This window comes from Aquila chrysaetos, chromosome 13, assembly GCF_900496995.4.
Source record: "Aquila chrysaetos chrysaetos chromosome 13, bAquChr1.4, whole genome shotgun sequence".
Classification (NCBI taxonomy): domain Eukaryota; kingdom Metazoa; phylum Chordata; class Aves; order Accipitriformes; family Accipitridae; genus Aquila; species Aquila chrysaetos.
In genome coordinates this window covers 4490611-4510458 of record NC_044016.1, presented here as the reverse complement: position 1 = coordinate 4510458, position 19848 = coordinate 4490611, and the positions used below count along the sequence as shown (strand labels likewise).

The 19848-nt window shown below is 45.6% G+C and overlaps 1 protein-coding gene across 2 annotated transcripts in view; it reads left to right on the top strand.

Moving 5' to 3' along the window:
* Positions 1–19848, top strand: part of ALK (ALK receptor tyrosine kinase) — a 320524-nt gene that overhangs the window by 299226 nt on the left and 1450 nt on the right. For both annotated transcript variants that reach the window (XM_030035063.2, XM_030035064.2), the window contains 9 exons: positions 1566–1656; positions 2585–2649; positions 3527–3656; positions 9286–9383; positions 10495–10587; positions 12311–12412; positions 13477–13611; positions 14192–14282; positions 15593–17668. In XM_030035063.2, the coding sequence (XP_029890923.1) occupies positions 1566–1656; positions 2585–2649; positions 3527–3656; positions 9286–9383; positions 10495–10587; positions 12311–12412; positions 13477–13611; positions 14192–14282; positions 15593–16297 (1510 nt within the window). In that variant the 3' untranslated portion in view covers positions 16298–17668. The remainder of the gene's footprint in view (positions 1–1565; positions 1657–2584; positions 2650–3526; positions 3657–9285; positions 9384–10494; positions 10588–12310; positions 12413–13476; positions 13612–14191; positions 14283–15592; positions 17669–19848) is intronic.

Below are 19848 nucleotides of genomic sequence, written 5' to 3'. Positions count from 1 at the left end.
GGAGCTTACAGTGCTAAAAAAGGTGATGCTCAGAGCAGTCTATGCAGTCTGCAATGTTTTGCTGTCTCTTATCTCATTCCCCCTTACCTGCACATCTTGCTGGACTGCATCTGAAAGTTCCCAGTGTACCCTGTGCTGCTGCTGCCTTTGTCACTTGGGCTCTGAAAGAATTTTTGAAGTGTGGCAAGCTGCAGAGAGCAGAGGATACAGCTGGGAATTGATAAGGGCAGGGAAGGTGGACTTTTTGGGAGGAGGGTGAGTTATGAGCTGTAGAGATCTGTTTTATACCGTTAGTTTGTAATAAGTTGGTCAGGCGTAACCAAGAATAGTGTCTCAAGCTGATACCTACAAAATGTTATTAAAAGAAGTGGTTGAGTCACAGGCAATGCAAGTCCTCACTGTGGTTTCACTGCCTGGACTGGTCTTTAGCCTGGCAAAACTACACAGAGCTTATGCAACAAGAGAGCAGATTGCTCTTAGCACAACCTGTCTGAATGGACAGGAGGGCAACAGCCCATGGAAAAACAGGCCACCAACAGACCGGAGAACAGAATCAGTGCGGCTCTCAGGCCAGACCTGTCTCTACCAGAAAATTGCGTGTTGTAGAAGAGAGCCTTATTGAGAGCCTTTTACCTGGACCAAGATGCAGGAATGTCTCTTAGAGGCTTAGACTATTACTGCCCAATATGCAGCCCATGTAGGGTTAAGAGGGACTCAGGATCTGGGATGCAGCCTCGTTCTCTGCCAGAGTTCACTATGTCATTATGACATGCCACCTATGTGTTATGGCTGTTGTTGTACCAGTTGACTTAACGTTAGGCGAGTGAAGACTGAATAGACAGGTATGCAAAATCTGTATCACAAGGACATAGGACAAGATCTGTTGTGTGATTACTTTCGTTCCTTTCTCTTTTTCTTGTACGCTTATTCAAAATAAAACTGTAAATTTCATAATATGATCAGTGCCAGAAACGATTCTCAGCATGAATTCCTGGAGCCAAGTGCTTTCCAAAGCACTAACATCACCATTTACTGGCTAAGGTACTTACCTAGAATCACAAAATAAATCAGGAAAAGATACTTGGTTTAGAATTCAGGTCCTTTGAGAACCATTGTGCTTCCTAGTTTCTTGTTCAATGTTTTCTTTAATGGTGATGCATAAACATCATGGGAACTGTTAGTGTGTTTAGGGTGTGGGAACACCAAGACTTAAGACCTGTCTTTATTGACCTGTTTTGGAGCGCCCACCACTAGAGCATTGACACCAAAGCCATAGAAGTGTGCTATCTATTACATACTGCAGTGCCAGCAGCTTGATTTCACTGGCGACCGTTGACTTTTGAGGATTGCATGCCCTACCAATTAAACACATTGTAGGTCAAAGAAAGATCACATCAAGGTCTTGTCCCCCACATAGTGTGAGGAGTGGTATCGTCAGTGTCAATATCCAGTTCTCCCTGTTTCACTACCATGAAAATTGTGAGCCCGTTCTGTGAGCTGTGACCACAGTGTTATAATGTGTGTTCTCTGTAGTAAAACCTTCTTGTCTTCTCTGGTCTGTCCAGGGGTTTGGGCCACGGAGCCTTTGGTGAGGTATATGAAGGTCAGGTGGCAGGGATCCCCAGCGACCCCACTCCCTTGCAGGTGGCTGTGAAAGTAAGTGACAGTGTATGAGTTATCATGACGGTTTCATGCACCTTTCACCCCAGAGTCCCAATGCATTATAAAAATGAAGATGAATTAAGCGTTACTATAGTACTGAAGGATGTGGCTAGAAAGGTTGCTGCTCTGTTGCAACACTTTAATCCATCATAGCAATGGTACAGCTTGTAGTACATGGGCTTGTGAGACTATTAAAAGAGGTCTGTAAATAGTAAATAGGCAAAGATTTCCCATACAGCTGCAGTAGACTGCAGGTATGAGAAATAAATCCATCCTCTGTCCATCCTCCACATGCTACACCCGGTGTGGTAATCTGTCAAAGCCTTTGAGTCAGAGTCCAAAAGTCTTCACAGGGCCAAGAGCAGCTGGCACGTACATCAAAGAGCCTGCAGGTAGGAATGGCTGGCTTTCCAGGAATCTCACCACTCCATTATAGGATGGATATGCACTGGATGTGAAGCTAAATCCTAAGAGACCCTGGTAGGGTCCAGGCCTTCAGCAGCCTAGCTAGCTTGTTTTCTCCTAGAGGTTACATAGCAGCACAGTCCTACTGCTAGTTAGAGTTCATAGTCTTGCTGGCAGGTAAGAGTACTGAACTGTCAGAGAGCTCAGGCACTGTGGTCTCATTCCTCATCCTCTGTACAGCAGAGACCCATATATTGAGCACTGTTCCCTGTGCACTCTGGGCTATTTCCTTTGCTGGGAGGAGGATGACAGTGGTGTTGATGGGCCATGTGTTCTGATCTTTACCTTTCAACAGGCTTCACAGTCTAGTTTAGTAGTGCTCTAGCTATTATCTTAGAGTGAGGTTTCTTTTAGAGAAACAAGGATTGCTGCAGACAATGTTAGTGCTTTTGATTGTGCCAGGTATTCTACAGAGTTTAAATATCTTCTCCTTGTCAACCTGTTATTTCTTTTCCAGACATTGCCAGAAGTGTGTTCAGAGCAAGATGAGCTGGACTTCCTCATGGAAGCTCTCATTATTAGGTGTGTATAAATAAGATGAACAGCACTTTTGTAGGCTTGCAAAGCCCAGCACTGTAAAGAAAAAAGGTGCTTTGAGAGGTGATACCCATGCAACACATCTATACATTAGTTTTGGCACATGGCTGTCAGTATTTTACAGAGGATAGGATTACCATCCTTTTCTATTCTTACAAATGAGGAGGCACCAGATGATTAAGGGCTAAATTTTCAAGAGGGTCCACACTGGTTTTCATTTCTTTAGGCCCTGTTTTCAGAATTGATAACAGGATCCTTTGATTTCTCTTAGAGATCAGAAAATGAGGTAAAAACAAACCTTAGGAGTTTGGGCTTGACTAGTCAAAACTAACAGATGGCATTGACTTAATGCTGCTGTCATGTCACATGTCAGTGACTGAGTCCTAGAATCCATGGAAATATTTTCCCATCACATTGAGGTCTGGAGAAATAAGGAAGTGTTAGAGGCTAGACCTGGAGGAATATCCCCTACATAAGCAGATCCCTGTGTTACTATGTTATTTGAAACAACTCTGCCCTAGCCCAGCTTCTGCCCCTTGGATAGGGAAATTAGGAGCAGAGTTTTCTCTGTTATCAGACATTCTCTGCTTCCTATGGACCACAAGTCTTGCTGTAGCCTAAAAAGGATGGAGAATATAGGAAAAGCAGCCAAAAGCCACTCCTTCCCCACCTCTGTTTCTGCACTATGCAGACAAAGAGTGCAGGGGTAGCGCTTTAGCTTTATCCAGTTACCCTACCTTTGTGATTTTTTTCATTTCTGGGGGGGGGGGAAATTCCCCACAGCAAAACATTTTGATTCTTTTCTGCAATTGTACTTTTTGGATCAAAGTTGCTCCATAATTGAGTCTCCCTGTCTCTGCAGCAAGTTCAACCACCAGAATATCGTGCGCTGTATCGGGGTGAGCTTGCAGGCACTGCCCCGTTTCATCCTGCTAGAGCTCATGGCTGGAGGTGACCTGAAATCATTCCTGAGAGAGACACGGCCTAGACCGGTAAGAAAAGAGAAAATTGAATTTTATTTAGTAAGCTGCTGCCACAAGGCAAATACGTAACTATAAAAGAGCTGATCCATGCAGCTACTATTTCTCAGCATGTTAGAGGGTCAGAAAATTTCTGTTGCTGGAAGACCACAGTGGGGCCAGGACACAGATGTATAGAGTACAGATGCTGCTGGGGTTATGCAGAGGTACCTCATCCCTGGACTTTGCTAGATAGCATTGCAGATACTATCTAAAGAAAGAACAAAATCAAAGTTTAAAAAAAAGGAAGTTAAACTCTACTCTTACCTTCCTCATGCCAGCTGGGGGCGGGTTAGGGGGGAAGCATTGACCTAGTAATGATAAATCCGTTGTTTAAACTGCTGATCAGGTGCATTTCTGTGGATATCTGTCAGTGCAAATTTGACATAGGCAAGGAGAGAATCCAGCCTGGAGCTGTTGACTTAACAGCAAATATCTTTAGTCCAGAGTTTTAAAGATTTTCCCACTGAAATCAGCGTCAATAGGAAATGACAGTCCTTTAGAAATGTTGAGAAATAAACTACGACTTCTAGAGAGGAATCAGTATTTCAGAAGAATAAAGTTTGCTGAGTCCCTGGATCAGAAAGGCACCCAGATGTTGTTGAAGTTTAGTACCAGGGCCCAGCTTCATACTTTGTCTCTACATTTCTTTGACACAGGGGAAAATGCTGGATTTTATCAGTACAAGAGAGACACAAATTGGCTCTAACAGATATAAATAAGATTCTTCCTCGAGGCATCTGGAAACAGATTGACTTTCTGTTTTTTCCTTGCAGTCTGGTTTTCAGACATATAAAATGGTTTGTGTTGCTCAGGAGCACTGCAGTCTTGGATAGGTTGCATTAAAGTGGCTGCTGCCTGGATAAGAAGGCTAAACACCCAGAAAGTCAAGATGTTTGAAATCTGAGCAAGCAGTCTTTATAAATAGTCTCTTTATAAATAGAGGTTGGTTTTCTGTAGCACCTAGAGATGCTTGTCAGCTCATACAAATGGGCTGAACTTGGTGGTAGCATGGGCAAGGTATGCTGCCTAGTAGGTGCTTTGTTCAAAACTGCCAGGACAGGCTGTGCTAGATGTGTGAAGTGGCATGTGAAACAGGATGGTATAGGGCAAGGGTATCCCTCACTTTGTAATGGAAGCATCTTTTTGGCTTGTTAAATTAGAGAAGCCAGCTCAGTAATGATCAGGATCTTGTGAGGAAGCACCAAGAACATCAGTCCTGAACAGCAGGAATTTTCACCTACTTGCAGTAAAATAAGCCAGATGCTTTTGTGGATGAAAAGCCCTTAATCTTTACAGAATTCAGTCATGGGAGCCTTCTGATCTGAGAAGTTTCTTTCTGTTTGCCCCTACCCCAGTCATGAGTTCCTCCTTGCATGCCAGGGCTTCCATTTCTCTTAGTGGTAGCTCTGTGCAACCCCTGTGAAAGCTAATGTCAGACGAGGTGGATGGTTCACACCAGGCACAGCATACATTACTTCCTTGGTATTTCTCTTTCTGCCTTCGCAGTCTCTCCTTCCTTTCTTCTTCTTTCCTTGTCTTTCCTGACCTCTTTGAGGTTATCTGAGACTGACCATAACTACTACTACACACAGGGGCTGTTCCCAGCACCTTGAAGATTCTCCCCTATTCCTGCATTTAACTTGCTCCCAGGACTGAAGCAGACCTGGGACTGATGCTGCTGTTTTCTGCTCTGTCCCATGTCTGTCACACTTTGGGAAAGCTTGGGGTCAAATGCAGATGGGCAGTTGCAAGCTGGAACTGATTCAGAAAAACAGTTTCCAGTCCCTCTTTAACAGTTGGGTGAATGTGGACAGCCTGGCTGTGTGCAGACACAGATCCACACATTTCTGCTCCACTTCTAACACCTTCCTTCCCCTTGCCTTGCCCTGCTTCTGCTGCGATCCCACGTGGTGGCTGCCTGGCGAGAATGACAGGGTAATTCATTGTCTGGCTGCTGGGGCAGCTTCTGAGGGGCTAATGGCACCTGTGAGTGCTGAGAAATCAGCCTCTGGTGCACAGGTTTGACTGCTGGCTCAGAAACTATGAGGCTAGGAGACTGACTGATGAGAGATGAGATGTGTGCAGGGCATTGTGCTCTGTGAAGTATGGGATCCAACTGTGGAAGTGGATTTACCCTCTGCATGTACTTGAGGCGTGACAAAGTCTCTGTACGTAAGGCCCGTGGCTTAGTACTGCTGGATGTATCTTTGCACTGCTCTTAATGAACCCTGAGCCGCTTTGTTCCTCCTATTGCTCATTCAAGGAAGACAGGCAGAAGGAAGGCATGGCAGACTGGGCACCTAGCTTTCCAGGCCCATTAAAGGAAAGGAAAGACAAGGAACAGTGCAGAGTAAACAGGCTTCGATGAGCTTTGCTTCCAATAGGAATTAATTAAACACACAAGACTTAGCTGACTGACTCAGTAACAGAGGTGCACTGCTTACTGTGCGGTAAGCACCATATGAATTACTGTTGTCATTTCCCCTTGTTTTTTCCGAGTTTTGTGTTTTCCAGCTGATTTCCTTACTACCTTGTCTTTCTCACTTAATTCTGCTTTCAGCCTGATTGCAAGAGACATTTACGTCTTCATTCTCTACCTTCATCCCCCGGTTGCTCTCCCTGCTCCCCTGCCAGTAACTTCAAATTCATTTGCCAGTTTCAGTCAAATTTAATAGAGGTGTGAAAGGTGTTAACTTGGCATTAATTCCAAGGCTTCAGGAAAAAGAAAGCACCACAGTAGAGCAAACACTGAGCAAAACAGTTGTCTTGTTTGGCTTGCCACTGGCCAGCGAGAACCTGTGTGACTTGGAGCAAGACACACACAGCATGCTGCCGTGCACTCAACCACTGCAAAGCATGGAAGGGAGCAGAGGGAGTGGCGGAGGAGAAGGTGAGGCGAGGGAAGGGGGAACTTAAGACATTGCGAGGGAGATGAAATGGGAAGCTAGAGCTACCACAGGAGGTATCAGGGCATGGGATCCAACTTAATGGAAGATCAAGATGCTGCCAGCACAGGTTATTGTACATTGTTCATCTGAGTTCTTCATATAAATAATGAAAGCAATGTTCAGCCAACACGTAATGATTTTGCTGGACTCTAAGCAAGAATGATCATATCTGTAAGCCAAATGTTCATCCAACATCACTGATACAATACCAGTGACTCTTGTGGAATATTGTCAGTTTATGCCAGCCAGGTCTACTTCATAAACTTCAGATTCATACTTCTCCATGGGTCCAGGGTTTACAGCCCTGAAAGGTTTCTGTGTTCCATTTGTAATAAAGTTTCACATCTATTACAAGATTACTCCTTCCCCCTCATCTGGAGAGAGGCAGTCTGGAAGATTCAGAGACACCTGGAATCGGAGCCTTCGCTCATTTATGATCGTTGCAGAATTGTCTATTCTGGGAAGTTCAGTGCTGATCTTTTTCACACACGGCACAGCAATCAAAGAACAGCTCTGAAGATAAATCGTATATGGATAAATGATTCCCCTCCTTTTGTGTTGTGCAGCCTGTTGCTCAGAGCAGTGATTACACTGAACAATACACAGAATTTCATTCACCTTTAGCAAGATTCAGCCTCGCCCGGGGAGGTGTCACACTAGTGTTTCCAGCATTCCCACTGCTCTGAGCAGTAGTGCATTGCAGCTGGCATTGTCCATTCATATGGGGAGCAAAAGCTGTAAAGTGAATCCTTTGGTGTCTCAAGGCTGCTCCCCTTGCAAAATGAATCCCAAACCTCCATTTTTCAAACAAATTACATAGCTAAATTGTCCTTGGCTGGGCAGTCACGTCTGTTTTAGGACTGTATTTAGCCAAATAAAAGGTGGAAGGAATTCATCCAAGGAAGGGAAGGAAAGGGAAAAAGAAAAAAGCTGCACTGTTCAAATCAGCTTGCGGCTTCAGCCTACTGACTGCCTTGCAGTATAGCTCAGGTCTGGAATCAATTGCACAGTAAAGAATGGGGCTTTCTACGTGGTTTTCACTTCAGGTTTCTGAACCTTGCTCAGAAGACAAGGGAATGGGTAGATCGAGATACTAATTTCCCTTTGGTTATGCCCTGAAAGGGAAATAGAAGGCATCTGCATCCTTTCTTACTGTAGACATCTTGTGTAGCTGGTGAGTCACTTCAACTCACAGAGGTAAAAAAGATTATTCTCTGCTCCCCACAAAAGGGGGCAGGGAAGAGGCTTTATGTTTTCAGGAAATGGTTACTCTACAAGAAGAAAGGTTTAGGTGGAGACGCCGTCTGGTGTTTTGAAGAATCAGTTAAGTATATATATGCAATGAACTATACTGTATGAATAATAAAATATAGGCAGGTGATACACAGTCACAAATGATTTTGGTTTATGGCACCACACTGAAAAAAACAGGCTTTGTTCACATAGAGATGTGGCATTTTTCAATTATTTCATTAGTCAAGTATTGAGGCCAGGTTTTTCCTAATCTCTTCAGAAGATGTTAAGACTTTTTTAGGTTTTACCAGCAAATGCCCACTGTTTAACTACTGGCTGCTGCCTGCTGCAGAGCCTGGACTTATTTCCAGTTCCAGTTAGCAGAGGTTTAGATCAGGTGGGATGGCCAGCACAGCATCGCATCAGTCTGGAGATATGTTTCATCACAACAGATGGGCTAGGAGAGCCAGGAGTCCCTGTCACTGGAGAACCCGTACTGGTTTGTGCATCAGTGGGAGAGACCCATGAGCAGGTGTGCCTTTTGGGCACTGGGCAGAACGGCAGGTGTCATAAGAGAGAGCTAGAGGGTGCGATAGGCTTGTTTGGTCCAATAACTAAGGCCACAGATAAACACTTAGCTAGCAAATGGCTGCTGTGGAATAAGCAGTTACTGCCACCCAGTTGTTTGTCATCACCCCGCTGGCAGCAGCGATTTCCTCCTCCCCCACAGGACTGGCCACAGGGATCACTGATTCACACCTCACTGCAGAAGCTGATGGTTTGGCTTGAGAGGCCGGCAAACACAAGCCAGTGCTAAGCCTGCTCTTTTCACTAAAGCATCTGGCTCCCGCTGGCAAGGGCTGTAGACTTCATCAGAGGGGCAGGAACAAGGAGTTGGCAGCCTTATCTTCCGTAGCCGTTGGCTACACAAACCTGTGTCAGTGCTCTGAGGGGCAAGATAAAACCTACACAGATGTGGAGGAGGTAAAGAGCAAATGTGACTCGTGCCATTATATAAAATGTCATTCTCATTGTTCAAGGTTACTTTAGAGAGGAGCTAGCAATAATACAAAGAAACTGAGTGAGGACCAGCTCAGGCTACAGATCCTCGAAAACCATGCTGAAAATTCAGAAGCACCTCCCATGAGAACTGGGGGAAATTCTTACAGGGGCATCGCAATGGAGCTGGAAAGTCAGATCCAGCTGTTTGATTCTGTCCCTGGGATTTGTATGATATTGTGCCTGCACATCCTTTGCATAGTTCGTGGATATGAACTCTCTCTTGTGCATTTTGGTAATCCCTTTGTGTGTTAACACCTGAGCTATGTCACTTGTTGGAGAGTTCTCAGCGCTGTATCAGTGACAAATCGTGCCATGTTCTTGCTTTTAACCCACGTTTGTCCCTTGTCTTTTGGTAGAATCAGCCCTCCTCCCTTTCTATGCTGGACTTGCTCCATGTGGCTCGTGACATTGCTTGTGGGTGTCAGTACCTGGAGGAGAACCACTTCATTCACAGGTAGGTGAACGCGTCTGTGTCAGCACCGGCATGACTTGCATACAGGCCAGCACAGACTCATAATGCCCTGCTTGATATGTTCATGTCCTGCTGCGCTCTGGTGGCTGGATACCTTTAAACAAGGTAGATAAAATCAGAATAATAGAAGCAATTAACAGAAAAACTGCTGTAAATCAGGTTGCAGAGGTCTGTAGTTTTACCAGAGATCCTGAGCTCTGTCTCGGTGCCTGGACTTGTGCAGCCTGTTTGGCTACTCTGCAAATGGAAACACAATCCCGTGACAGAAGTCTTCAAAGCTGTCCCTGTCATGAATTTTGCTTAGTGCCTTTCTGCTCATTCTGGAACGCTTTTCTTCTCCCTCTCGAAGAACAGCTGTACAAGTACAGCCAGAAGTGCAACACCTTGTGACTATTGTTACTTGATCCTGCAGAACAGGGTGTTTGGCAAGTGTCTAAAATTCTGCCCATTGGGTAGAGATGAGTAGAGAGAGATTGTAGTTCACTCTTCTGAAAGAAGTACCACGACAAGGTATGCCACCATGTTATTCAGATCTCAGGGTTTACTTCAGCACAGCAGAGGTGGAGCTGGAGCTTTACCTGCATACACAGATTCAGGCCCATACCTTCAGTCTTCAGAGCAACACCTGCACATTGTTGTTATTCCTGTCTCTGACAGTACGACACCCATTTGACAATATTTGAACAAGCACACTAGGAACAGGTCAGTGGATCATTCCCCAGACAGCTTGATGTTGGGACTAGTACACTGCTGAAATCAGCCCCACTGCTTGCAACTCCTTCGAGACTATAAAATAGCTCCTGGGATGAATGGAGGCTCACAGGAGGCCCATCCTTTCACCTGGAAGATGTTACATGAAGTTTAAAAAGGAAACGTTAAAGACCAGAACGGCTCCTGCTATTGGGGTAGATTGGAATTTGGAACGTCACTAGTTATCCATAAACACTGACTTTTCTGGCTGTTGTGAGCTCTCTGCAGCTTAGGAAAGTAGGTACTGTTCTTTGTTTTCTTTTTGCCTTGCAAAATTGTCGAATGATTAAGTGGTTCTTCTCTTTTCTTCTCTTTCTGTTGCTTTTCTTCCCTTTCCTTATAGGGATATTGCTGCCAGGAACTGCCTCCTTACCTGTCGAGGGCCTGGGAGAGTGGCTAAAATCGGAGACTTTGGAATGGCCCGGGATATATACAGGTAGCGGAGCTAAGCCCAGGGTATCTGCAAGTGGAAGCTGCTAAAATGAGGGAGGAGCAGTGTTTGCGCAGGAGAGCAGGCTGGTGTGCTCCTGTGCATAATCCTAGCAAGGCAAGAGTGGAGATCCCACCCTGATGAACCCCAGCTAATGCTTTCTTGGTGTTTGCCTTCACCTGTAGTTTAACTGTGCTCTGGAGACTTCTCCCACTCCTGACAGCTTTCTTCTGGGTATTGAAGTCTGATGGTCAAGGAAGGCATTTTTCCTCCCTCTTGTACTCTGTCCTCAGTTTCTTGTCCTTTACTTTCTCCACACTGAATGGCACTGATGTGCCCTTTGTCTTGTGGTCCCAAATCATTCTGAGTTTAATCTCTCTCCTTGCTACTACCCCTGCCCCTTTGGTTTGGTGTCACCAGTAAATCTCCTCAATTTACTGCACATAAAGGAGGAAAGTGCAGAGGAAGGTCAGGAAAATGTAATCACCCAAACTGGAATTCAGCCAGGACACAGGGTTAACTACTCTCCTCTTGCAAGAAGTGCCAGGAAATCTTTAATGACCACGAGCAATGAGGGTTGCAGTTTGATACCTCATCTTCCAGATAGCACCTCCAGAAGTGCAGTGCCACGTCCTGCTGTGGTGAGGAATTGATTTGCCTCTGACTAGGAGGAAGGAATGCCTTGTACTCAGTCACCCACACTGTTTATTCCAGTGCCTTGCCACCTTTTTTTCCTGCTTGGGGATTCTCCTGTGCTATTACTAAGCCAGGCCTGGCTCTGCTTAGCTTGAGATCTGACAGTATCACAGCCTGAGGTGATGCAAACAGAGTGCTACGTTCAAAAACCCAAGTGTATGGGAGCTGCCTTCATTTTTCTTTTTTCCCCTCCTCTCTCTCCCTTCACAAAGAGCCCCCACTCTGCCCCACTGTCAGATGGGACTCTGCTGGGACAAAGTAGCATCTGTCACACTTACACAATCAGCAGAACCGACTGCCAAGATGAACGCTTTGGTGCTGGGTTTTTGAAGGTGCCTTTGAAGATTGCACATGTTTCTGTGTCCAGGAATATCCTTTGGATGCTCAAGCTGTGTGGTTAGGAACAGTGATACCAGCTTGCATGAGCAGCCTCCTGCAGCTGCCAGCACAGGATTTGGGGCTCGTAGGTTTTATTTTAAATGACGACACTACTAAAGGACTGATGTAATTCCTGTCTCAGGACCACAGGAGGTGGTTTTTGTACTACTGCCCCAGCTCTAATGGCCAAGCATCCTCCTCATCAAGCTCCTCATTCTTATAAAGGGTTTTGGATTTCACTTGCAGTGCTTTAGACTGGGTACATATGGGACAGGCTTTGTTTATTTTTGGTGGGGATGCTCAAGGTGACCACGTGTGAGGTGAGGTGGAGATCTTGCCGTGGCTGAAAAGTGGCTCTGCCACCAGCAGTTTACTGTGTGAGTGATTCACTAGGAGTCTGCACACAGATAGGGATAACTTGGGTTCACCAGATCAGGCCTAAAGTGAGGTAGATTAGAGCAGTCCTTGATGGTCTGCCCATTTCCACTATTTTTGTGAGAAGGAACAGGTTTCTTCAGCATTTTCTCTGCCATGCTGTTTCACCTAAATTAGTCTCTCCTCTGGCTTATAATTCTAATATTTGTAATTGTAAAAATCCCAAATTAATGGCATTTTCTGAATTCTTGGCTGACTCTGGTTTTTTTGTTCTTTGCAGAGCCAGCTACTATCGGAAGGGTGGGTGTGCAATGTTGCCTGTCAAATGGATGCCTCCTGAGGCTTTCATGGAAGGGATATTTACATCAAAAACAGACACATGGTGCGCTTCCTTTCCTTCTTTGTCCGGTTGGTCTGTCTGTGTTGTAACCCCTTTCCTAAAGTGTGAATATTTGTAAAAAGCACATGTTCTTGTTCATTTCTCCTTTACTAAAAAGATAAGCTGGGTCTTTCAGAGCCAGTAATCTTGGAGGAGACAAGGGAGCAGAAAGATCAGACCTGTGCAAAGGCGGGTGCTGCTGGGGAGGTGAGCAGGCGGGGAAGGGAGGTTGAGGCAGATGCAGGTGCTGCTTTGCTGCTACAGGGAGGAAAGCGTAAGTTCCACGGGAGACTTGCAGGCAGGATCCATCCTGCCACTGAGGGAGAAGGGCATTATGTATTGTGGCTTTCGTCTTTCTCCTGGCCTGCAGCAGCACTGTAAGCTCTTGAGTTGCTGGTGGCCAGAGGAGGAGGAGGGAAATGGGGTGAGCAGGAGGCAAGAGCTCGGGATATGTGTGGAGGGGAGGGGGCTGGTGGTCAGGACACAGCTCCTGAGCAAGCCCCAGCAGAGGGGTGGAGGTACATTCTGTCATACAGCTGAGCTGCTGCCTGTCTCGGCACCAAGCGGAAGAGTTTCCCATTGCTGCACATAGCTCCTCGCTATTTTAATCAACAAGATTTTGATTTCCAAGCAGCTGACCAGATGAATGCTTTGGAGGGGGTCCTGTTCCAGATGTTGTCCCCAGAGCTTTGCAGGCCACACCACACAGGCCCATGGCTGTGGTGTTAGCTAGGGAATGTTTTTATTGTGTATTTATCACAAAAGCATAACCTGACTTTCACATTTGTTACATCTGAGTACAAGGACAAAGCAACCATATTTACCTACCTATATCGTAGACTTCACTCACTTAACAGTCAAGTACTAGTATTTATTAAATGATTCAAAGTCCACCATTACAACTGTGCAGCTTATTTATGTCTGAACCCTGCAGCAGTGATTTCCACAAGCTGCCTGAGCACAGACTGCAAAGAGCAACGCTGGCAGTACTGCATCTAAGGGCACTGCCCCTTGGTAATGGTCATTCCTGTATCCTTCACTTTGTTTTCCTTCACTTCTGTATTCAGGTCCTTTGGCGTATTGCTGTGGGAGATATTCTCTTTGGGATACATGCCCTACCCTAGCAAAAGTAACCAGGAGGTTCTGGAGTTCGTCACCAATGGAGGAAGGATGGATCCACCTAAAAACTGCCCTGGCCCTGTGTATGAGATTTTAACTTTGACATATTCATGCAAATAAGTTTCCGTTTCACATGCTGTTCTCTAGTCAAAAGTTAATGACTTTTAGGATTGATCTTATTGTGGCTGATCTGCCTTATTGGACTTGAATGCCAGTGACTTCTCTACTATTTAATTTTTCTGTCTGTTTTGGAGAGTAATTCAGGGCCCCTTTGAGAAGTACTGGCCACTGCTTGTTTGGTCAAAGATGGTGCAATATTTCTGTGTCTTAGGTTAGCTGTGAAACTGCAAGTGCATGAGACTGTTCACAGATAGGGAAAACTCGGCTCCATTATCTGTAGCCCTGCCTACCTTTAGTGAATTGTCCAAGGGATTTCAGGTGGGTGAGTTATTTCTCTGATGTGCTGTGGATTTCACCCCACTGGTGGCCACATTTCAGTGGTTACCAGTACATCAGTTGTCCGACTCTGGGGAATGCAGAGCACTCTTATTTATTAGAAGTCAGAGGGGTGATGCGTGCTTATGGTGTCTAAGTTGCAGGGACTAGCTGTTATGTACCAACAGGATCTGCCATTTGTGAGCCTCTCCCGTTCTGCTCTTTCAGTTATCGCATTATGACCCAGTGTTGGCAGCACCAGCCTGAAGACCGGCCAAATTTTGCCATAATCCTGGAGAGGATTGAGTACTGCACTCAGGTATTGGTGCTCGTTTGTCTCGAATGAGATGGGTAGAGACAGTTCTTCCTGAGGAGCGGTCTAGGCAAGCCAGAACATGGGATGAGAAGGCAGCACTGCATTACTGCAGTCAGCAGTCCAGGGAGACTGATGTCAGCCTGGGACATTCACCTCATCTGGAGGTTGATTCTTCTTCTCTTTCACTGCTGAAAGGCACAGGCTTACACAGCTTTACAAAGAGCAGACCTGTAGCTCCGCTTCTGCTTATAAAGGCACAGATTCCAACAAGCAAAAGAGCCAAGACAGGACAGCACCCATACGCAGTTCACGTCAGCCACTCCATCCCAGTGTTCACCCTTACGACATGGTCAGCAGAGCAGAAATGGTCCTGGCTCAGAGCACCCTTTGCAGGTGGCTTCTGCAGCTGTAGGCAATTTTCTGAATCTGACTGCACTGGAGAAGGCAGGTGGGGACAGCTATGCTAAAGGACTGGGGATTCTGAGGCTAGGCAACAAGGAAGGGATGTGGCTGGCTTTCCAGGCTGAAATCTGATTTATTTAATTTTTACTACTACCATTTTTAGCTTATAAGGAGTGGAGTAGTTTGGAAAATTTTTTGCTGCTTGCAGCAGCACAGGATTCTTTTGTGGCCTCACACAGTTATTTGCCTCAGTCAGTTTGCTTTCCCTCACTGTTTGAGAGGCTTGGTCTGTTTTTCATGTGTGTTTGGATCCTGGGATTGGGGGGCATTGTTTCCTGCTATCTATAGCTTGCCGTGGTATCTAGCAATAATTAAAGGTTGCCCAGATCACCACATTTTCTCTCAGTTTAATTTTCAAAACTGCTTAAATAGCTCAGAACCGCAGTCCCTATCGATTCGGGCTTCAAGGGGTCTGCCAGTATTGCCTTCTCTCTGCATTCCCATTCCTCCTTTGTTGTGTGGAGGCAATCATTTCATGGCTGAAACTTTCTCAATATTATCTGAGAATGTTATGAACTTTGAGATGATATAGATTCCAAAACAACGCTCCCACAGGAAATTTGGCTGGACATAAAAAATGTTTTTCATTGGTTTTGTGCCTCTGCTGTTCTGTGGTGAGTTTTAGGGTTTGCTTTTTTTTGAGGAGTTCAATTTTAAGGGTATACAATTGCATCTCATGGCTAACTGCATTTTGTCAGCATCCTCTACACATGGAATGTGGGCTTTGGGTAGTGGGAACGATGCTCTGTGATCATAGCGTGACAGCTGTCAGACGTGTTGGGTCTTTAATCAAGTCCAAGTATGTATGATGGTAGCAGACTTTGAGAAATTCTCATTGTTCTCCCCGGCAGGATCCAGATGTCATCAACACGGCTTTGCCAGTAGAATATGGCCCATCAGCTGAGGAGGAGGAGAAGGTAGCGATGCGCCCTGATGATCCAGAAGGAATTCCTCCTCTCTTGGTCTCCACACACCAAGACAGAAAGGATGACAAGCAAACTCTGCCATCTCCACCACCCCTGCCATCAGCCATGACTGCTGGAAAACCTCTAGGGAAAGTGGGAGCCTTGGAACCACCAGTGCCGGGGAAGGTGCAGTCAGCCTCAGCGGGGGGCCATATCAACATGGCCTATGCCCAGTCCAATCCCCCTTCTGAGCTGCACAAAAGCCGGGGCTCCAGAAACAAGCCCACCAACCTCTGGAATCCAACCTACGGTTCCTGGTTTGCGGAGAAGCAGGCCAGCAAAAGCAGTTCTCTGCTGGAGAAGGAGGTGCCCGACAGGGAGAATTTGGGACAGGAAGGAAACTGTACTGTGGGGCCCAACATTGTGACTGGCAGGCTGCCAGGCTCCTCCCTGCTATTAGAGCCATCTTCCCTAACAGCAAGTGTTAAAGAAGTGCCTCTCTTTAGGCTCCGCCACTTCCCCTGTGGGAATGTCAACTACGGATACCAACAGCAGGGCTTACCCTTGGAAGCCTCCACACCACCTTGCGCTAGCAGTTACGAGGACCCCGTCCTTAGAAACAAGAGCCACATAACCCAGCAAGGGCCGTGAGAGCCCTCTACCCTCTTGACTTTTCCCCTTGTGGCCCCTGAGCCTTGAAGAGATGTCCTGTTACCCAGTACACCACGAGCAAGGGATCTGACAGCATTACCTTCCATTTTGTGCCAACTTGCTCCAAAAGTGCCACCCTCGAAGCTGTAATTTCAACTAACCCGAGAGGCTTCACATCACCGGAGCCCCCATACAGTAAAAGAAACAAGGGGGAGGGAGGATACAGGAAACAGATGTTAACTGCAAGGCCCAGCTGCTGTTGCATCAACTCATACGCATGGTTGTTGTCATGCCCTTCCTGTGAGCTTTTCTCAGTTGTGCGTTCTCTGCTTAAGTGTAAAGCCGCGACTCACTGCCTTGAGTGTTTCATGTGTGGGGTTTTCCGTGCCAAACTGGTGGTTGCTGTGGAACACCTGGAGATCTCCTGCAGCTGGCAGAGGTTGTGGTGGGTTTGGGGAGAGCATCCTCTATCCAAACCAAAAAAGTATACAACAGCGCTGAACAGTGACGTGATAGCACATTCCCAAGTTGTGTTCCAGCTACAGTCCGGTCTTCGAAAGTCCTTCAAGGCACAGCGGTTATGGGGGTGTTGGCAGGGCAATAGAAAGACACTGGTCATACTGCATTGCTTGAAAGAGAGAGGAGAGGAAGCATAGAGGATGGGTGTAGATGCTATGAGGCATTCTGGGTTGGGAGGGAGTGGTGTTTGATGGGGTTTTTGGTTTGTTTTCTTTTTCCTGTGCTTAAGCACTAAAACTGAGTAAAGCCCTTTAAAATTTCTTCTGTACTACAAAAGTAGAAATGACCTTCATCAGGAACTTGTGCGTGTCAAGTGGAACCCAGGTGAAGTTTTAAAGGACCGTGGTCATGAGAGAAACTTTCACCGTGCCCTGAAAATGGACAGCCACCTGCATACCTCACAGGTTTTCAGTAGCCTTTGACATACCCTGTACAAACAGCAACATAAAGGCAGAAGACTACATCGTGCCACAATCCGGATGCCAGATACTGTCTGTATTGGAAGGGTTTAGAGCCCTTGTTCCTTTAACAAAATACGTGTATGATAGTGGTCTAAAGACAAACACTGCATTGACTCATTTTGTACACCTTGTGCATGAAAAATATTCCAGTTAAGTGTATTGTCAAAACATAGATGTAGGAAATAATTCATGTGTAAAGACATGCATTAGTAACTTCAACTTAGGGTTGCAAGGAGCTGTTTTACCATGGACGCTATCCAAAGAAGGGGTGCCTATTTCCGTAGAAATGGGTGTACTGGAGCATCAGCAAAGGAATGTGAAGGTGTTCTTTAGTCCAAGACTTCATTTCAGTGAAGTGACTCTGAATCTGGCCCTGGATCCAAACACTGAGGTAAGCTTCCTGTCTTCGTAAGGGAACAAACCAGAATCCGCGCATACGTACTCCTAACCTTTGAAATGTGCAGACTGAAATCAGAGGGCTTGAATTGGGCCACCACCCTTGTAAAAAAAAAAAAAAAAGATAAGAGGGGGGAGGTAGTATGCTCTCATAACCTACCTTTCTGACACATTGAACTAAAACCTTTTTTTAGACGAATGCCAAAATTGCATGTGGTGGTTGGTTAATGGGGCGGTGCTCTTGTGTTGGGAAGTTTGAGTCAGGGGCTGCTCCGAAATTCATGCTCATCTGCTAGGGATCCATCGCACTGCTGCTGCATGGGCTTGGTGGGGCTAACGAGAGTTACACTTCGGGTGTTCTGCTGCTGCTGCGCAAAGGCTTCTTTAGCTTGAACTAAGGGAATATTTGTGATCTCCAAGGTTATTAGGCTCGCAGCTCTTGTCATGTCACTGGGGAGGGATTCTGCCTAGCTTAGGACTGTGTTAGTGTCACACTGGTCTCTATCTCAGTAAACTCAATGGGGTAGTTTCCTAGAGTCTCAGGGAAGCTGCTTAATTTAGGAGGTAAGCACTATCAGAACAGTTTCTTACACTAGTATAGTATTCACATATAATAGCAATTTTCATTTAAATATTCCAGTTTTCTCATATTCAGGAGGGTCGAAGCTCCTCATTGTTTTCTTCAACTCTTCTTTGCATAGGAGCACACTCTGAGTTTTTGTTGCCCTGCCTCTTGCATGTTACTGAGGGCAGAATCTGACCTGTATACTGCTGAGTGTTCTTAAACAATACACCGGAACAAAAAGTTGCAAAGTTAATCATCTTTGATTAGCTGTAATTATGAATTCTTGGATCTGGGGCAGCAGCTCTGATGCTGCACAAATGCAGATAAACTGCCAGGTTATGATGTTAAGGGTAGCATTCTAAAGAAGCTTTAAAAGCACAAGCAGCAAGAGATAGATTGTAAGTTTGTGGAGGTGAAGGGGAAAGGCAGGCTTTCCCCAGCCATGGTGATAGCATGATTATTGCTCTGCAGTTATTTTATCATAGAATTTCAACTGAAATACTCTTACAGAATGGGAGTTGTAAAAAATGAAGGAGCTAAACACATTACTGCTGCTCAGCTATGGAATACGTGAGGAGATAATTCTGGTCAGGGGAAGTGGTGAATTACTACTGAAATTCTCCAGTCTGCTGGGTACGGTGCGTTGAGAGAAATACTGTTCAGCACTAGCAGCTGGTTTTAAGTAAGCTTCCTTACAGTGTCTCCAGTGTAAAATGCTTTGTTGTGGGGATTTTTTTGTGTTGAGTTTTGTGTTTGGTTTTGTGGTTTTTTTAAATCCCCCGCTCTTAACTCTTGGAATTTAGACAAATTCAGAAATCTAGTTTGGGCTTGTTTTTAATGTAAAAAACATAACATCTCTGAGCTCTTCCACAGAAAGCATTTAGTTTGGTACTCCCATGTGCTGTCCAAGCACACTACCCCAGTTTGCAAAACCTGTTTTGTAAGTACTGATGCTAATCAAATCTTGCCACTCAGAAACAAGGGTTGGGGGATTTGCCTGTCCTTTTTCTTAGAAAATAAATAATACCATCACTGACAAATGATTTCCATGAATTAATTGCCTGGACCAAAGGGTGCTCTGCTACTTGTGTGCAGGCTGCATTGAAGACAGTTTCCCAGTCATTCTGCAATTGCATTGCTTAACTGTCTGTCCTGTTGCCAAAGCATTGCCAGGATTTCAGTGACAATGCAAGATTTTATTTGTTATCACTGGGATGATGTGAAGAAAGCTTTCCTTAATGACACCCGTTTCCTTTGTCACTGAAGTACCAATTCACACTCCGGTACTATCAATTATCGCACCACCTCAAATTAGCTGAAGGGCTGACAGAAACGATCTAACATTTAACCAGTAAGCCTGTGAGAGCTGCAATTGCTGTGCAGCTTTGCCCCAGGTGGAAGAATTACTAGCAGCAGTTTGTTCAGTGAGGTAGGAAAGAAGCTTCTCAAGGGCTTTCCCAGGGACAGTCCAAGGAGGGGCAGAGGGAAACAACAGAAACTGGGGTTTGCGTGCTGGGGTAGAGCTAACAGACTGCAGTTCAGAGGTTATACACTCTGTGTGTGTGTGGTAAAGAGCTAATTAACGCAGTTGTAAGGACACTGGGGCTTGA